Genomic DNA, 19,823 nt, shown 5'->3' with positions numbered 1-19,823 from the left:
GATCTTCTCAAGTCTTTTGAACCATATCACTTTTGTTTCTGGTTCTGATATTGTCATATTTTAGTTTTGGGATTCGGACATCGTAATTGTTGTGGGTGTTGGATCCTAACAGCGGACGACAAAACAAAATCCCATTTGTTAATGTAGAGGAGCAGAAGACAAACAGACTGAGCTGCACTTTCTTGTTCTTGTGGTTTTACAGCAACATCACGTCTTGGTCTCTTTGCAGTGGAAGGTGTTTCTTGGTGAACAGTTGGAGACTTTCACTTTGTTGTCGACTTTTTAAATTCATAACCGAGGTTGAACGAAGGATCAGGATTTTGCTTTGCTGTCGCTCCACATACAAAATGTTCTCTGTAAACTCGGGATGATTTCTTAGTCAGACAAATGTTTCCTTTTTGGTTCTTCCTGTGGATCAATCCTGCCCATCACCTTCACCTTTCACTATTTTTCAATTCCGTTGGGAAGAGAAACAGTTTGAACGGAGGTTTGAGTCACACACATCTGATTCACTTTTGCATTTATGTTGTTCACAAACACATTTCTCGAGTCGTTTTCCGCTGTTAGGATCCAACACCCACAACAATGACGATGTCCATATCCCAAAACTAAAATATGACAATATTAGAACCAGAAACAAAAGTGATATGGTTCAAAAGACTTGAGAAGATCGACTTTATCAATAGACACATCCCACTGGGAAAACAAACATGGAGGTTTGATCTTTGATCTTGATTTTTCGGAGGATCATTCCCAGTGTGACCTGCACGATGACCGGAAGTCCAAAATTCGTGAAGCATGTATACACACACACGTAGAACACCCCCTGCAAAGTGTCTATAGTGAGAGAGCATTTGTACCATCTGACTTTGTTCCAGGTCTGCGTGGCTCCCTGAGGCGACCCGGCCACCATGGGCACCTGGATGGGGCTCTTGGCTCCGGGCACCAGGAAGTCCAGCTTTCGCCCGAGAGCTTTGCACGTGGCATCCAGCGCCAACAACTTGGACTCGATGCCCTCCAGCCTCTGATTCACTGATGTGGTGAACGAGATCAAATAGTTCTGAAGAGAGAGAGAGAAATTACAAATGTGAGCCTGTTTTTTATGATTTAAAAAGGTTCTGTATTAAACAAAAAGGACGCCTGGGAACTTTAAGTCACACACACACTTACACACACACACACACATTTACACATTTACACACATATACACACACATTTACACATTTACACACATATACACACACATTTACACACACACATTTACACATTTACACACATATACACACACACATTTACACATTTACACACACATACACACACATTTACACACACTTACACACACACACTTATACACACACATTTACACACACACACATTTACACACACACACACACACATTTACACACACACACACACACATTTACACACACACATTTACACATTTACAAACACACACACACATTTACAAACACACACACACATTTACACACACATTTACACACACACACATTTACACACACACTTACACATTTACACACACACACACACATTTACACACATTTACACACACACACATTTACACACACACACATTTACACACACATACACACACACACACACACATTTACACACACACACTTACACATACACACTTACACATACACATTTATACACATATTTACACACACACACATTTACACACACACACACTTAGACACACATATATACACACATTTACACACACACATTTACACACACACACATTTACACAGAAAAACCAGAAGTTCCACAAGGATTGGACTGAAATGATTCTAGTGAAGGTGTGTGGAGTTTAAAAACACAGTGGAGCACTTCCTGTATCGCCACACGACATAAAGCTGTGTTTTCTGTCTTTTGTGTGTTTGTGGTTTGTGTGTTAAACGTGTGTGACTGAAACAAAACACAATGACGATGTTCACTTCTTCACATAAAGTTCAAACTGAGTCGTACCTTAAGAAAACTTATGTCGTTTTCTTGGCTTATTTTTTTCTTTTTTCTCTGAGGCCTTTCGTCGTCGTCTTCGTTCTCATTTTCCAGCAGATCTGCAGTTCATCAAAAAACAAACAGAAAACTCAAAACACACGGAAAATGCAACGACAAATCTGAGAAAACACACTATTAAAAGGTGCACTGCGTAACTTTTCTGCTCGTCTCCGTGGGGATCTTATTGCTTTGTCTGGAATGTTCCACTGTATTTGTTTTTGTCACAGGTATATTCTGACATTATTCCATAGACACACTGAACATTAGGAGTGTGCAAAAATACTGAAATATTCGATATATCTAGTAGTTTCTTTTGGTATAGAAATAAACTTGAATTAAATTTCATTTAATTTGTTGTCATGACGTTTACGTTCACGTCAGCTCCGTTGGACACCGCACTTTTCAAACACCGAAGTCGTCTCACTTGTTTCTTTATGAACTGGTTTTAGATCAATATTGATTTAAATTAAATTGGACACGTTTACATGTTTTTTAATTCCGAATTAATTATTCCGAATTAAATAGGGGCCCGGTCGGAACTGAGTGTTAAACCCTGCAGTCTGAACGTAGCCTAACGCTCAATTCGGATTTTTTTGTGAAATTCGATGTTTTTTCGAGGTCGTTCACATTTCCAGTTAAATGTGACTCCAGTGTGAACATTAAACGGTCCAAAAGTGTCCCACATGTGACACTGGAGACACGACGACGTCAACCGCAGCGAGCGTCTCTGTCTTTACACAAGTTGAACAAACATGGACGCAGCATCGAGCACCTGGAGATTTTAAAGTTCCTCTCGTACCGGAGCCACAACATGAACAACTGACTTGTTTTAAGGAGGAGATTGAGAAGGAGAAGGACCAGGTTTTTGGTGGTGGTGTTTTGTGGTGAGTGGAGATGTGCTTCACTTCAGTCACATGGATCATGAACAGTTTTCTCCTACTTCAGTGCAGAATAGTGACGTTTGTGTCTTGTTGATAACGTGTAGGTGGATGAATGCACTTTGACCGTTCACACTGAAGTCACATGTCAAAAGATCAGATATGTATCAGTTTCAGGAGCACAGATCCAAGTGTCCTGGGTCATGTTTGAAAAAAAATCAGATCTGATTGGTTCAGACTGACATTAAAAGATCAGATACAGGAACACAGAGACAAAAAATCTGATTTGGGAACTTCAGGTGCAGTGTGAACGCAGCCAAAAAGTTCTAACTTTTCTGCTCGTCTCCGTGGGGATCTTACTGCTTTGCCTGGAATGTTCCACTGTTTGACTTTAAACACTGATTGATTCATTTGTTTCCATCACAGGTATATTCAGATTTTTTCTGTTTTAGTCCAGGCATGAGGTAAAATCAAAAAATATGTTTATTTTGTGAGCTTAAACAGCCGGTCAGAGTCAGTGTGTCCAGGTCTGTTCTATAGTTACTCCTAAAAACTGGTTTTCACACACTCTTTCTTGTGGTGTATTGTTGAGCATAATTTGTACATGATTTTGTTTTGTTCATTTTTTTTTAATCATACATTTATTTTTTTTCTCTTTAGCGACAATTTCTAAATATGAAATCAGACTTTAACTGTACGCAGCTCCTTCTCCAGCTTTAGTCCGAGCTGCTTTTGCTCTTCCCTCCTCACTGGTTTGAACAAACATCAACACATTTTCTGTTTTAACTTCACTTCATCAGCTGCCTTTGTGTTTAAGATTTGATTTAAGATTTAAGATCCGGACGAAGGCTGATGGAGCCTTTTCAGTCCGGGCGTCTCGGCTTTGAACGACCTGCCTGAGGAGATAAAACTCACACCATCAGCATCATCTTTTAAAACACTTTTTAAGACACTTTTTTATCTGTTGGCCTTTCTTTAGCTGGTTTTGGCCTGATTTTGTTCCTTATTTATTTTTAATTTTTTCGGACTATAAATTGCACTTTTTGGGGGAAATTTATTTTATAAAATGAGAGAGCAGGAGCCGACATTTCTTTTGTAAAGTGATGTTCTAGTAAAAACAATAGAAGAGAGAAGAACAGACTGTTAACGTCACATATTTTACAGTTCTTCAGATAAACTATAAACAACAGAACAGAATAAGTTTAACCAAACTACAGATAGGCTTTAGAGACATGATTTACTTAAAATGTTGTTATTAGGGACGGGCATTCGATGAAATGTTCTTAATCGATCATCGGAAGAATTAACGATCGATTATTGATTAATCATTAACATTTTTATATTAAAATGATCATCATTATTATTACTATCTGCACTAATCTGCATAAATAAATTCAACTTTACGACATATAAACATAACGACTCTAGATCCACATCAGCTGTTTGACATTATAATGTGTTTAATTCAGTTTTGTTCAAATCTCACAGAAACAAAACTTAAAACCACATCACTAATTTACATAAACTAAGTGAAGATAAAACTCCAGCTCTTGTGTCGCTGATGTGGTTCAACTTGTGTTGGATTAAAAGACATGACTCAGGTGAATACAGGTCAGTGTGACCAGATTTGTGTTTGTCAAAACCAGGACAGCGTTACGGGGGGAGGGGGGCGGGGCCTCGTCATCCACATTGAGCGACTCTCACCTGGAAAAACTTTTTCCCACTGGACACAGAAACATATGTGCTGCTTTATCCACTGTGCACATGGACTCACACTTGTCCCAACGCAACGGAAAGTGTGGAATTTCTTCTACAAATCCTGGTTAAATCCACATTTGTGCTTCGGTTCGTTACAGACTGACCCACTGTTTGTGTCTCGCTCCTTCTGATGCAGAGACACATGTACACACCTGTTTGGTCACGACACACACACATACATTCAGTTTGACCATTAAAATGAAGGTAATTGATGAAATTCTTAATGATCAATTATCGATTAATGGACTAATCATGTCCATTCCTAGTTGTTATTATTTTATATTCTGCTTGTTCTGGATTCAGTGTTTAAGCAAAACTATTGTTAACATTTATTTGAATAAGAAAATGTTTAACATTACAAATCCCAAAAGAAGAGAAAACATGCAGATGTTGTTGAAATTTTTCAATAAATATTAAGTTTGTCCCACGACTTAGTCCCAGTTTTTAATTTCGGCCTCTGTGAGTTTCAGTTTGACTCTCCTGTACAAGAGAAACCAAAACATTTCCATGGAGACAAGCAGGTAGTGAACCCTCCAGTAGAAATGTTACACAGTGCAGCTTTAACTACAGAAAACACAAGTCAGGCTTTGATTTAGAGAAGTTGTTGTAGAGTTTTACCTGTGCGGCCGTCCTGGTCAAAGTCTTCCACTGTGATTTGAACGATCTGGTCCAACTCCTGCCCCGACATTTTAGACCCAAACACTGAAAAAAACCAAAAAACAAACAAACGAGTTCAGCTCATCACATTCAGAATTAAAACAGTTCATCCTTTCATTTTCAGTGTTTACCTCAAAGATGTTACACTTGGATTTTTATAACAAACAAACAGGTAACAGTGAAATATGCTCCATATTTGAGGTGACAATAAAAACGAGTCTCTTGTGTGGATTCCTCGTTCGTGTACTATTGGTTCTTTTCCATTTCAATTAAGAACAAAAAACAACAAAATGAGAAAACAGATTATTTTATTTTTCAGTTTTAGTGTCAAACAAAATAACAGATTCAACTTCTATTTCCAATATTTGATTTAAAGTTTATTTCAAATCACACCAATCAAAAAACAGTCTCGTGCCTATTATTTTCATTTTGATATTTTATTTTCTCTGGTCTTTATGAAGTTCTGCTGCTCGGCGCCACCTCTGAATTCAGGAGGAGTTTATCGCCGAGGTCAGGGGTGAGCAATTAGTTTTTCCCTGAGGCCACATGAGAAACAGAAAATATTGTGCATAATGTTAGTTGTATTTCTTTATTTTTTTTTAAAAAGGAGTAAATCTCATTGTTGTGACGAGCTGCTCAGACTGAAGAGTTTATGTTCTGACTAAACAATGAAAAAGAGTTTGCCGAACAAAAAATGTAATTTACAAAACACGTCTAAAATAAAAGCAACGCAGCTTTAGTAGATGCAGAAGGTAAAATGATAAAATATGTTTATTTTGTGATTCCGAATGAGCTTAACCGGGCCGATCAGAGTCGACTAAAGGACCGAACGTGGATCTGGAGCTGGACAAAGCCCAAGTCTGACCTCGCTGCTTCCAGTTCCTCGTCATGGATCAACAACGACTTCCTGAGACGCAAAAATAAAAGCGTCACTGTAAAAGAAAAAAACATGTTTGTCCACGAAACCGCAACGATTTTTCAGGTTCGTCCTTCAGCAGCAGAACTTCAAATAAACCAGAGAAAATAAAATACCACAATTAAAATCAGTACCAAGACGTTTTTTTGATTGGATGGGTGTGATTTGAAATAAACTTTAAATTAAATATTGACACTAAAACAGAAAAATTAAATAAACTGTTTTTCTTTCTTAATTGAAATAAAAAAAACAAAAAAACTAATGGCACACGGACCATTCCTGCGTCTCCATTGTACAGCATTTATTGAATTTTTTTCTTACTAAATAATAATAATAATACAGATGGTTTTTCTGCTTTATGCTTGTATGACACTGAACTCAGGGATTGTGTGAACATTGAGGGAGAAGTGCTGAGTTTTTTCAATCCAATCCCCTTTATTTCTGTATCACATTTCATAAACAAATGAAAACGCAGCACAAATACATAATAACAACAACAAGAAAATAATCTAAATAAATAAACACTCAGATTTAATCCTACTCATCTTAAAACAATAAAATCAGTAAAATAGAGTAAGAGTGAAAACACAGAATAGCAATAAACAAATAAAAGCAATAAATTTTACATAAATAAAAGACAGAGGAGCACACGACTCACGCTGGGTTAAAATCCAGAGAGGAAAAGTGGGTCTTAAAACGAGACTTAAAACTCTCCGCTGTGGGGACTGTACGGATGTTTGGTTTTTTTTTTTTTGCTCATGATCATATTTTTTATTACATTCACATTAAAAAGTGTTAATAAGTGAGTGACTGAGTGAGGGAGCTAGAAGGGTGCAGCAGATTTTCCTGAAAACCACTACGTTTTCTGTTATTCTTATTTGCGCTTTAACATTTTATACCTGTCTCTTGTTGTCTTGTTTGCTCAGGGTGACCAGTCGTCTCTAAACATGAATCACGAATTTCAGACTTCCAGTCATCGTGCGGTTCACACTGGGAAGGATTTTCTGAAAAAGTGATCATCAAACCTCCATGTTTGTTTTCCCAGTGGGATGTGTCTATTGACAAAGTCGATCTTTTCAAGTCTTTTCAACCATATCACTTTTGTTTCTGGTTCTGATATTGTCATATTTTAGTTTTGGGATTTGGACATCGTAATAGTTAGGGACGAGCATTCGATGAAATTTTCTTAATCGATCGTCGGAAGAATTAACGATTGATTATCGATTAATCATTAACGTTTTATATTAAAATGATCATCATTATTATTACTATCTGCACTAATCTGCATAAATAAATTCAACTTTACGACATATAAACATAACGACTCTAGATCCACATCAGCTGTTTGACATTATAATGTGTTTAATTCAGTTTTGTTCAAATCTCACAGAAACAAAACTTAAAACCACATCACTAATTTACATAAACTAAGTGAAGATAAAACTCCAGCTCTTGTGTCGCTGATGTGGTTCAACTTGTGTTGGATTAAAAGACATGACTCAGGTGAATACAGGTCAGTGTGACCAGATTTGTGTTTGTCAAAACCAGGACAGCGTACGGGGGGAGGGGGGCGGGGCCTCGTCATCCACATTGAGCGACTCTCACCTGGAAAAACTTTTTCCCACTGGACACAGAAACATATGTGCTGCTTTATCCACTGTGCACATGGACTCACACTTGTCCCAACGCAACGGAAAGTGTGGAATTTCTTCTACAAATCCTGGTTAAATCCACATTTGTGCTTCGGTTCGTTACAGACTGAAACACTGTTTGTGTCTCGCTCCTTCTGATGCAGAGACACATGTACACACCTGTTTGGTCACGACACACAAACATACATTCAGTTTGTCCATTAAAATGAACGGAATCAATGAAATTCTTAATGATCAATTATCGGTTAATCGACTAATCATGCCCATCCCCAGTAATTGTGTGGTTGTTGGATCCTAACAGCGGAAAACGACTCGAGAAATTTGTGAACTCAATAAATGCAAAAGTGAATCAGATGTGTGTGACTCAAACCTCTGTTCAAACTGTTTCTCTTCCCAACAGAAGTGAAAAATAGTGAAAGGTGAAGGTGATGGGCAGGATTGATCCACGGGAAGAACCAAAAAGGAAACATTTGTCTGACTAAGAAATCATCCCGAGTTTACAGAGAACATTTTGTATGTTGAGCGACAACAAAGCATAACCTCGATCCTTCACTCAACCTCGGTTATGAATTTAAAAAGTCAACGCCAAAGTGAAAAGCTCCAGCTGTTCACCAAGAAACACCTTCCACTGCAAAGAGACCAAGATGTGATGTTTCTGTAAAACCACAAGAACAAGAAAGTGCAGCTCAGTCTGTTTGTCTTCTGCTCCTCTACATCACCTTCACCTTTCACTATTTTTAAATTTCGTTGGGAAGAGAAACAGTTTGAACGGAGGTTTGAGTCACACACATCTGATTCACTTTAGTACTTACAGATTTCACAAACTTCCGAAGCCCGTTTCTCGAGTCGTTTTCCGCTGTTAGGATCCGACAACCACAAAATTACGATGTCTGAATCCCAAAACTAAAATATGACAATATCAGAAAATCGTGATGCATGAATTGACCCGGAACAGTCCCAGTTTTGAGCCTGTGTCCTCTGTCCTGGCAGATTTATCCGAAACCAGTGATTCATCCCAGTTTTGTACAAGAAATGTTCCAGGTGTCTCTATTTTGGACAAATCTGATCCCTGGAGAGGCATAATCTGTTATTTGTTTAGATAAAATTGTAAAAATCTGCGTAAAAACAAAGCGTCATAAATGGTCTCTGCAGAACAATTTTCCTTAATTACACACTTTTTACAATTTTAATATCACCAACAGTGTCAGGGAGTAACAAATTACATGTACCGGAGTTACGTAATCAGAGTACAAATTATGAGTAACTGTATTCAGTTACAGTTTCAGTGAGTGGTAATTGGATTACAGTTACTTCACTGAAATAAATGTATTACATGGCGGGATTTTCCTGTTTTCACATTTTGGGCTATTCATTTTTTATTTTTTATTTGGTACTTCCACTCATTGCCGAACACTAAACCAAGTCTAAAACCAGGTCTAAACCAGTTCTAAACCAGGTCTAAAACCAGGTCCAAACCAAGTCTAAACCCAGGTCTAAACCAGGTACAAAACCATGTCTAAAACCAGGTCTAAACCAAGATTAAACCAGTTCTAAAACCAGGTCTAAACTCAGATTAAACCAGGACGAAAGCAGGACTAAAACCAGTTCTAAACCATGTTTAAACCAGTTCTAAAACCAGGTCTAAACTCAGATTAAACCAGGACTAAACCAGGTCTAAACCCAGGTCCAAACCAAGTCTAAACCCAGGTCTAAACCAGGTACAAAACCAGGTCTAAACCAAGATTAAACCAGGACTAAAACAGGATTTAACAGGACTAAACGATGCTGCACGGACCGTGTCTCCTCCTCTTCTATCAATAATATTTTAAATATGTTTAAGTAAAGTCTGGGCTTTTTATTTTCTTTTATCAGACAAAACATTTTATGTGAAGATTTCCTCGTCTTTGTTTCTCTACAGCAAATCAAGTAATCCAAAGTAATCAGATTACATTACTCACTTTAAGTAATTTACTGGATTACGTTACAAACTACATTTTGGGGCATGTAATCTGTAATCTGTAGGGGATTACATTTTAAAAGCAAACTTCCCAACACTGATCACCAACCACCACAAACCAGCGACGTCCCAGTTCTTTTATTTTGAAATTTGAAATATTTTAGTTTTTACTCTTTGTTATTATATTATATTGTGATGTGTGACTGCGGTGTCCAAATTATTTCCCTTGTGGATAAAGTTCGTCTAAGTTAGAGTGACAAGATTTTCTAAATTCTCAACTGGGACACACTCGGGTTGGGATTCTTCGTGAAAAGTTGGTGGAACAGTGTGCGTTCTCGTGTCATAATCAGAGTCATTCACTAACACGGATTTCTGTGTTTGGCAAAACAAATGACAAATTATGCTCCTCTGTTCTGTTGGCAGAATCAGATTAGACAGAAACTGTGTTTTAGACCTGGTTTAGTCCTGGTTTAGACCTGGTTTAGTCCTGGATTAGACCTGGTTTAGACCTGGTTTAGTCCTGGTTTAGACCTGTTTTAGTCCTGGTTTAGACCTGGTTTAGACCTGGATTAGACCTGGTTTAGACCTGTTTTAGTCCTGGTTTAAGTCCTGTTTTAGACCTGTTTTAGTCCAGGTTTAGACCTGTTTTAGTCCTGGTTTAGACCTGTTTTAGTCCAGGTTTAGACCTGTTTTAGACCTGTTTTAGACCAGATGTAGTCCTGGTTTATACCTGTTTAAGTCCTGGTTTAGACCTGTTTTAGACCTGGTTTAGACCGGATGTAGTCCTGGTTTAGTCCTGGTTTAGACCTGGTTTAGACCGGATGTAGTCCTGCTTTAATCCTGGTTTAGACCTGTTTTAGTCCTGGTTTAGTCCTGGTTTAGACCTGCTTTAGTCCTGCTTTAGACCTGTTTTAGTCCTGCTTTAGTCCTGGTTTAGACCTGTTTTATACCTGCTTTGGTCCTGGTTTAGTCCTGCTTTAGTCCTGCTTTAGACCTGTTTTAGACCTGTTTTAGACCTGGTTTAGACCTGGTTTAGTCCTGATGTAGTCCTGGTTTAGTCTTACTTCAGACCTGGTTCAGACCTGATGTAGTCCTGGTTTAGTTTTAGTCAAATCAATGGTTTTGCATAAAACTGCTGGGACAGGAGACACGGGTTCAAAACTGGAACTGTCCCGGGTCAAAAGGGACGTCTGGTCAGTCTGGTCAGATCTGCTCGCTGTGACTCGGGGGCACAGAGTTAAACAGACCTGCAGCTGTGACTTTTTATTTCCCTCATGACTGAACTAAAATGATGAGACTCTTGTGGATTTGCAGAGTTCCGTCTCGTCCCCGGACACAACTCAAACTTTACAAAACGAGTTTACAAAATGAGCTTAGCCGCTTTAGCCGAGCGGGTGTGAACGTGAAGAGCAAACACGTGGGGTCATATGTCAGTTTATATTCCGTTTGGACCTGGAACAACCGTCTGAGCAGTGACACGAGCGACCTGTAGTTGTTTTAATCAGACCAGACTCACACAAACTCAACAGTCCACAGCGCAGCGAGCTAATGCTAATGCTAATGCTAACAGACCCGAGCGGAGTGCGGCTAACGTGATGCTAATGTGATGCTAACGGGGCCTAACCGCCGCCAAAAGTGCAGCAAAGGCTCGGGCCGAGGAGCCGAGGAGCCGAGGGGCCGAGGGGCCGAGGGGGGATAAAGCGGCTCCGGACACACAGAGGAGCCGCTGCGGGCGCACACGCCGCTCGCTCGCCGCAGACACACGGCGGTAGATCACAGTGCGTTAGATTACCGTGCGGATGATGAATTCTCGTGTTGTTTGAACAAATTCCGATAACGGCGTCGATCCTCGCGAGAGAAGAGCCCGGGCCGCGCGCGTCCCTCCGACACAGCTGCGCGCGAGCCGAGCTGTACCGCCGCCTCTGGTCACGCGCCGTTATTACACCCGTGTCCTGTGGGCGGACCCGAGGACCCGAGGACCAGAGGACCAGAGGACCAGAGGACCAGAGGACCTGAGGACCCGAGACCAGAGGACCCGAGACCAGAGGACCTGAGACCAGAGACCCGATGACCAGAGAACAGAGACCAGAGGACCTGAGGACCCGAGACCAGAGACCTGAGGACCCGAGACCAGAGACCTGAGGACCCGAGACCAGAGACCTGAGGACCTGAGGACCCGAGACCAGAGACCAGAGCACCCGAGACCAGAGACCTGAGACCTGAGACCTGAGACCTGAGACCAGAGACCAGAGACCAGAGGACCAGAGACCAGAGGACCAGAGACCAGAGACCTGAGGACCTGAGGACCCGAGACCAGAGACCAGAGACCAGAGACCTGAGGACCCAGAGACCAGAGACCAGAGACCTGAGGACCCAGAGGCGCGGAACCGGAGGAGCAGACACAGAGACGCTCCGGAGACAGCGGGGGAGGAATCTGAATGTTTAGATTTGTGTAAAAGCCTGAGCCCCCCCCCCCCCCCCCCCCCCCATGTTTTTTAAAACGACATGAATGAACCAACCACATCCTGAAAATTCATGTTTGTTCAGTTTTTACTTGACCAGATTAAAAATATTATTGACAGAGAAATTATTTTTATATGAAATCACAATTATGTCCAAATACTGTTACTGTCATATTGTATTAGTTTAGTCCTGGTTTAGTCCTGGTTTAGTCCTCGTTTAGTCCTGGTTTAGTCCTGGTTTAGTCCTGGTTTAGTCCTGGTTTAGTCCTGGTTTAGTCCTGGTTTAGTCCTGGTTTAGTCCTGGTTTAGTTCTGGTTTAGTCCAAAATGTGAAAATCCCTCTGTGTAATCCATTTATTTCGACAAAGTAACTATAATCCAATTACCACTCACTGAAACAGTAACTGTAACTGAATACAGTTACTCATCATTTGTACTCTGATTACTTAACGCCAGTACTTGTAATCTGTTACTCCCCGACACTGTGACCTGTGGCCTGTACGTGTGTCCAGCAGAGGGCGCTGTCCTGTCCAGGTTCGACAGGACGGTGATTCTCATGTTTACTCTTTTTACAATGAAATTAAATTATTTTATTAAAGATTTTAATCTGTCAATTCCAAAACTACAAATTAGTGATGATGTGATATTGAACATTACAAATAAGATTTAAACAAACTTTATTGATCCACAGTGGAAATGACTTGGACACAGAAGCTCACACATCATATTATATTATATTACAATAACAAAGAGTAAAAAAAAACAACAAATATATATGGGAATAAACTTCTAAATAAGTATCAATAAAAAACAGCAAGAGACTAATATCAATAAGACATAAATTATATATAAATGTATGTACAGTAAGTAAAAAACACAAATATAATACAAATACAGTATATCATCGTTAAATTCAATGACATCATTTTTATTTACTTATTTATTTATTGCTATTTTTTGTATCTTTATTTTTCGTATCCTATTCATTTATTTATTTATTTTTTTATTCATTTATTTCTGTATTTATTTATTCAGATTTATTTCGTTTCTTTTCTACATAATGAGTATATCTACACTTCTTTGGGCTTGTATAAGTTGTTAAAAATACTTGAATTTTTCTGTGTTTTATGTCTTTTTGTTTTGTAAATGAACAAGCCCCTAAAAAAAAACACAGACAAAAAAAGCAGAGGGCGCAAGGCAGATCCACAACACGAGTTTAAACTCAGAAAAATCTCCAAAACAAAGTACAAAAAACAAACACCGACAAAAGAACGATGGTCAAAAGTGTGACTGACCCTAGAGTGTGACTGACCCTAGAGTGTGACTGACCCTAGAGTGTGACTGACCCTAGAGTGTGACTGACCCTAGAGTGTGAATGACCATAGAGTGTGACTGACCCTAGAGTGTGACTGACCCTAGAGTGTGACTGACCCTAGAGTGTGACTGACCCTAGAGTGTGAGGGACCCTCCAGTGTGACTGACCGTAGGGTGTGAGTGTGACTGACCCTAGAGTGTGACTGACCCTAGAGTGTGACTGACCCTAGAGTGTGTCTGACCCTAGAGTGTGACTGACCCTAGAGTGTGACTGACCCTAGAGTGTGAATGACCCTAGAGTGTGAATGACCATAGAGTGTGAATGACCCTAGAGTGTGACTGACCCTAGAGTGTGTCTGACCCTAGAGTGTGACTGACCCTGAGTGTGACTGACCCTGAGTGTGACTGACCCCAGAGTGTGATTGACCCTAGAGTGTGACTGACCCTAGACTGTGACTGACCCTAGAGTGTGACTGACCCTAGAGTGTGACTGACCCTAGAGTGTGAGTGTGACTGACCCTAGAGTGTGACTGACCCTAGAGTGTGTCTGACCCTAGAGTGTGACTGACCCTAGAGTGTGTCTGACCCTAGGTGTGACTGACCCTAGAGTGACTGACCCTAGAGTGTGACTGACCCTAGAGTGTGACTGACCCTAGAGTGTGACTGACCCTCTAGTGTGACTGACCCTAGAGTGTGACTGACCCTAGAGTGTGACTGACCCTAGAGTGTGACTGACCCTGAGTGACTGACCCTAGAGTGTGTCTGACCCTAGAGTGTGACTGACCCTAGAGTGTGTCTGACCCTAGGTGTGACTGACCCTAGAGTGTGACTGACCCTAGAGTGTGACTGACCCTAGAGTGTGAGTGTGACTGACTCTAGAGGGTGACTGACCCTAGAGTGTGACTGACCCTAGAGTGTGACTGACCCTAGAGTGTGACTGACCCTAGAGTGTGAGTGTGACTGACCCGAGAGTGTGACTGACCCTAGAGTGTGACTGACCCTAGAGTGTGTCTGACCCTAGAGTGTGACTGACCCTAGAGTGTGACTGACCCTAGAGTGTGACTGACCCTAGAGTGTGACTGACCCTAGAGTGTGACTGACCCTGAGTGTGAGTGTGAATGACCCTAGAGTGTGACTGACCCTAGAGTGTGACTGACCCTAGAGTGTGTCTGACCCTAGAGTGTGACTGACCCTAGAGTGTGTCTGACCCTAGGGTGTGACTGACGCTAGAGTGTGACTGACCCTAGAGTGTGACTGACCCTAGAGTGTGAGTGTGACTGACTCTAGAGGGTGACTGACCCTAGAGTGTGACTGACCCTAGAGTGTGTGTGACTGACCCTAGAGTGTGACTGACCCTAGAGTGTGACTGACCCTAGAGTGTGACTGACCCTAGAGTGTGACTGACCCTAGAGTGTGACTGACCCTAGGGTGTGATTAAACATATCAGAAGTTGTAACCAGATTAAAGTCATTCTGTATTTACACAAATGTATTGAACATCCAGGAGCTCACTGGTCTCACATGGATCTGACCCGGTCTAAGTCCGGGTCTCACATGGATCTGACCCGGTCTAAGTCCGGGTCTCACATGGATCTGACCCGGTCTAAGTCCGGGTCTCACATGGATCTGACCCGGTGTAACTCCAGGTCGTCTGAGGTCCTCTCTCTAGCGCCCCTTGTGGCCCGGGCCTGAAACAACAGGACACAGCACATCCACAGGTCACAAAACTCTGTGTGTTTGTCAGTCCTCAGGATCCTTCCTCCACAGACGTCTTTGTAGGTCTCCTCTGGAGTCGGCTCCTCCGACGCAGAGCCAAGTGTCCTGCTCACTCTGAGCTGACGCTAAACTCACGCTCACACTCATGATTGTGTCAGGACTTTATTTGATTAAAATGCACTTTACTGATTAAAGAACGTTTGTAAAACAGGGAAGCTGCAGTGCACTGTGGGCAGGACTAAACCAGGACTAAACCAGGACTAAACCAGGACTAAACCAGGTCTAAACCAGGACTAAACCAGGTCTAAACCAGGTCTAAACCAGGACTAAACCAGGACTAAACCAGGACTGAACCAGGACTAAACCAGGTCTAAACCAGGACTAAACCGGGATTAAACCAGGTCTAAACCAGGACTGAACCAGGACTAAACCAGAACTAAACCAGGTCTAAACCAGGACTAAACCAGGACTAAACCAGGACTAAACCAGGTCTAAACCAGGTCTAAACCAGGACTAAACCAGGACTAAACCAGGAACCAGGACTAAACCAGGACTAAACCAGGTCTAAACCAGGACTAAACCAGGACTAAACCAGGTCTAAACCAGGTCTAAACGAGGACTAAACCAGAACTAAACCAGGTCTAAACCAGGACTAAACCAGGTCTAAACCAGGACTAAACCAGGACTAAACCAGGTCTAAACCAGGACTAAACCAGGTCTAAACCAGGACTAAACCAGGACTAAACCAGGGCTAAACCAGGTCTAAACCAGGACTAAACCAGGACTAAACCAGGACTAAACCAGGACTAAACCAGGACTAAACCAGGACTAAACCAGGACTAAACCAGGACTAAACCAGGACTAAACCAGGTCTAAACCAGGACTAAACCAGGTCTAAACCAGGACTAAACCAGGTCTAAACCAGGTCTAAACCAAGACTAAACCAGGCCTAAACAAGGACTAAACCAAGTCTAAACAAGGACTAAACCAGGACTAAACCAGGACTAAACCAGGACAAAACCAGGACTAAACCAGGACTAAACCAGGTCTAAACCACAACTAAACCAGGACTAAACCAGGACTACAACAGGACTAAACCAGGACTACAACAGGACTAAACCAGGTCTAAACCAGGTCTAAACCAGGACTAAACTGGGACTAAATCAGGACTGAACCAGGACTAAGTCAGGACTAAACCAGGACTAAACCAGGACTAAGTCAGGACTAAACCAGGTCAGTACCTTGCAGTAGCAGTAGGTCATTGGGAGGATGAACAGGAGCTTCAACAGAAGAATCACCACGACTCTGATGATCAGGTCTGAGTCTGACTCTGCAACACAAAAGAACCCAGATCAGACCAGATCAGGACCAGAACCCAGACCAGGACCCACACCAGGACCCAGACCCAAACCCCCAAGTCCCTGTTACCATGGTTACTGTCACTGCTCGATTTGTCCCTTTTAAACGTAACGTGAGTAACTCTTTTAACCGCGTTTCTCCCGTTTCAGTGTGGAGAAGGTTTCAGCCGTGCTCATCTGGACTCTGTTTTTGTGATGGAGACGTTTCAGCTCCAGACATTTTCATTTGATGGAGCTGTTAGAAGCACTGGGAATTCACCCTCCTCTGAGTAACTAAGTCCAGCCCAAAGGAGGAGTTTCAGAGTGAACCTGCCTCGTTTACAGCCAACAGCATTATGGCTCAAGCTGAAACGTCTCCATCCCAAAAACAGAGTCCAGATGAGCACGGCTGAAACCTTCTCCACACTGAAACACTCCTGGACAAATGAAGAACTTGACCGTCTCAGAGTTTGTCCCATGTTCTGTGTCTGGAGTCACACGTGTGTCTCAGCTTAAATATTCACATCAAAGTTTTGACTCTTTCACAGAGTTTATTCTTAGAAACAGAAACAGAAATGATGGGATTTGAGCAGAATCCTCAAAGTTCTGTGTTTTACTCAAGTCAGACTTTGCTTGTTCTGCTGTTTTCTAACCTTTAGTTTAAATCCACCATTTTCACACAGACAGAGCGAGGATTTATCAGTAAAATACTTTATATTCAAGAGTCAATTTGATCCAAACCATCTCAAACATGAGCTTTGTCCTGAGTACAGTTACTATAGCAACTTCAGCGCCAAAGTATCTGGGCATGCTCAGTTTGAAAAACCAGACAAACAATGATATGACCCCTGACCCTCACATGACCCTGTGACCCCTGACCCTCACATGACCCTGTGACCCCTGACCCTCACATGAGTGTGTATCTGGACGTACCTCCCACAGAGAGCTGGAGTGTGTGGCTCTGAGAGGAGAAGTTGTGGTTGAACACCTGCAGGAGGTAAACACAGGTGTAGTTTCCTTTGTGGGCGTGGTCAGCGTCAGAGAACAGGAAGTGGGCGGAGTGATTGACGGCGGGCAGGGTGCGGTTCTGAGCGGGGGGCGCGGCGGGAGAGAGGAGCCGGAAGGAGCCTCCCGGGTACTGTGGCTCCACGGAGCATTTGACCCTGAACTTTGAGCCCAGCTGCACCCGCACCCCCTGAGGCTGGAGCTCGGACGCCCCGTCACTCACAGACACGGAGATGATTGGACGATTCAGGACCAAGTCTGTGGAGACACGTGATTGGACACATCAGTCTGTGTGTGTGTGTGTGTGTGTGTGTGTGTGTGTGTGTGTGTGTGTGTGTGGTGTGTGTAGCAACTAGAAAAAACATAAAAATGACATAAAAATGTAACATCAGACTTTTACACACTTGACACACACACCTGACCATGACCAAACCCTGTTACCATGGTTACTGTTGTGGGAAATATTATGTGTTGATCATGCTGATTCACCCAATATCTTATACCTTGGAATGACAACAGGTTGAAAAACACGTATGACTATCTATAGTTCTATAAAAGACATGTTTTTCTGTACTTTGAGATGCCACGAAGCAGAAACCTGATGTATGTGAACCCCGTGGCATGTACCCACCCATGATAAAGTGTACCGGGTCAGCATTATTGTTCATTGTCTTCTGTATACGCTAAATCAACAAGTTAATGTTTTGTCAGATGTGTGGTATAAAGCTACCCCTCGTTGTGAGTTGGGCAGAGGCGTCGTTCCGGGATGGCAGTTGTACTTGGTAATCAACACTGAATCCCTCTCAATGGAAAATGCTGAAATAAAGTGGCCTGTTCTCGGACCCTTCCATCTTTTGTGCTTCTTTCTAGGACACGCACTGAACCTTCCGAAAACCCCACAAAATGGTGACCCCGACGTGATTTGACGGAGCAATTTCTGCAAACGATGCCTCCCACGAAATCCTGGAAGTAAAGACACAAAGAACGCGTTGCCAAAAAAAGGTATGACAGCGACCTTTGTTGTTTCAGAATTCCTGTCAGATTGGTTAAATGTACAAAAACTAGAAATTGTGATTTACTTCTTGGGACTTTTGTGAGATTAATTTGAGTAAAATAATACAGAATAATTATCGCATTTTAAGCTTCATGGAAACAGAAAAAGCCTGAAATCAGTGTTAAGGCAAAACAAGCCAGAGTTTTCTAATTGAGCATGTTTTATAAACTTTCACGAGGAAAAAAGTTGGTGAATCAAAAACAAAACTAATAGTATGTTTAGGCTTTAATCAGATAAAGCATAATTAACTAAGTTATTCATTAATAAAGTCCCGTGTTTTTGGAAGGCCTTCACGAGAGACAGAAAAGGCTGTTTTATAAGAAAATATAAAGTCTGTGGTTAAACTTTTACGCAGAAAGAAAAACAAATCTTTTAATGAAGTTTATGATAAAAATAATAAAACAAGTTGCGAACGAAAAATAAAATAAAGTGAAAAAGAAAAAGAAAAGAAAAAACTAATCTAGAACACGAACAAAAAAGAGAAACCAAAGAGGACCACTGATTAAAGAAGCAGTGTTGTAAAAAAACAAGATTAAAAATGAGGCAAAAACTATGTTTATTAATGTTAGCACTTGCCCAAGTGTTAATGGCAAAAAACAGACCAGTGCAACTAAAGTATTTTGAGCATGATAACGAGATCACACGTCACTGTAAGATTGATTACGGATCGATCGAACAAATAGGGGTGTTATTTATTCCATGCGGAGCAGAAAATATCGGCTTAGTAAATGTAACACAAGAAAAACAAGAAATCGCAGCGTATTCAATCCAAAACAACAAAACATTTTCAAACATATGTCAGCCCCTAAATGTTACAAACAATTTAATGAATGATACAGACGTCACAATCCAATGCACATGGAAGACAAAACCGATCCAGTCAAATATGGGATGCGTGTGTGTGTCTTTTCCCCATGGCTTTACAGAGTTGGTTACTCGAAAACCATGCGGAAATAAAACATTGCACACTTTTAATATTACTAACAGAGAAAGTCCCCCGACAGAGATAAGCACCGTAAAAACGCCAGAGACAATCAGAGAAGTAAGAGCGTTCAGAATAAATGGCATGACAACTCCCATAAAATTAAGCACAGAGG

General features: G+C 41.4%; 1 protein-coding gene across 1 annotated transcript; it reads right to left on the bottom strand.

Annotated features, from left to right (window-relative positions):
* Window positions 1–860: 860 nt before the first annotated feature.
* LOC129408227 (protein BANP-like) lies at window positions 861–11,743 on the bottom strand (the record flags this gene model as incomplete). Its single annotated transcript, XM_055151314.1, has 4 exons — window positions 11,633–11,743; window positions 5,277–5,360; window positions 1,990–2,081; window positions 861–1,060 (listed from the first exon to the last, which is right to left on the bottom strand). Coding segments are annotated over exons 2-4 (362 nt in total), but the record flags the coding sequence as incomplete, so codon positions are not given.
* Between the last annotated feature and the right edge of the window lie 8,080 nt (window positions 11,744–19,823).

The sequence above is a fragment of the Boleophthalmus pectinirostris genome, unplaced genomic scaffold (genome assembly GCF_026225935.1).
Source record: "Boleophthalmus pectinirostris isolate CB_2022bp ecotype Guang Dong unplaced genomic scaffold, ASM2622593v1 HiC_scaffold_1567, whole genome shotgun sequence".
NCBI classification, from domain to species: domain Eukaryota; kingdom Metazoa; phylum Chordata; class Actinopteri; order Gobiiformes; family Gobiidae; genus Boleophthalmus; species Boleophthalmus pectinirostris.
The sequence above is the reverse complement of the archived record's forward strand: the minus strand, read 5'-3'. Positions and strand labels throughout refer to the sequence as shown.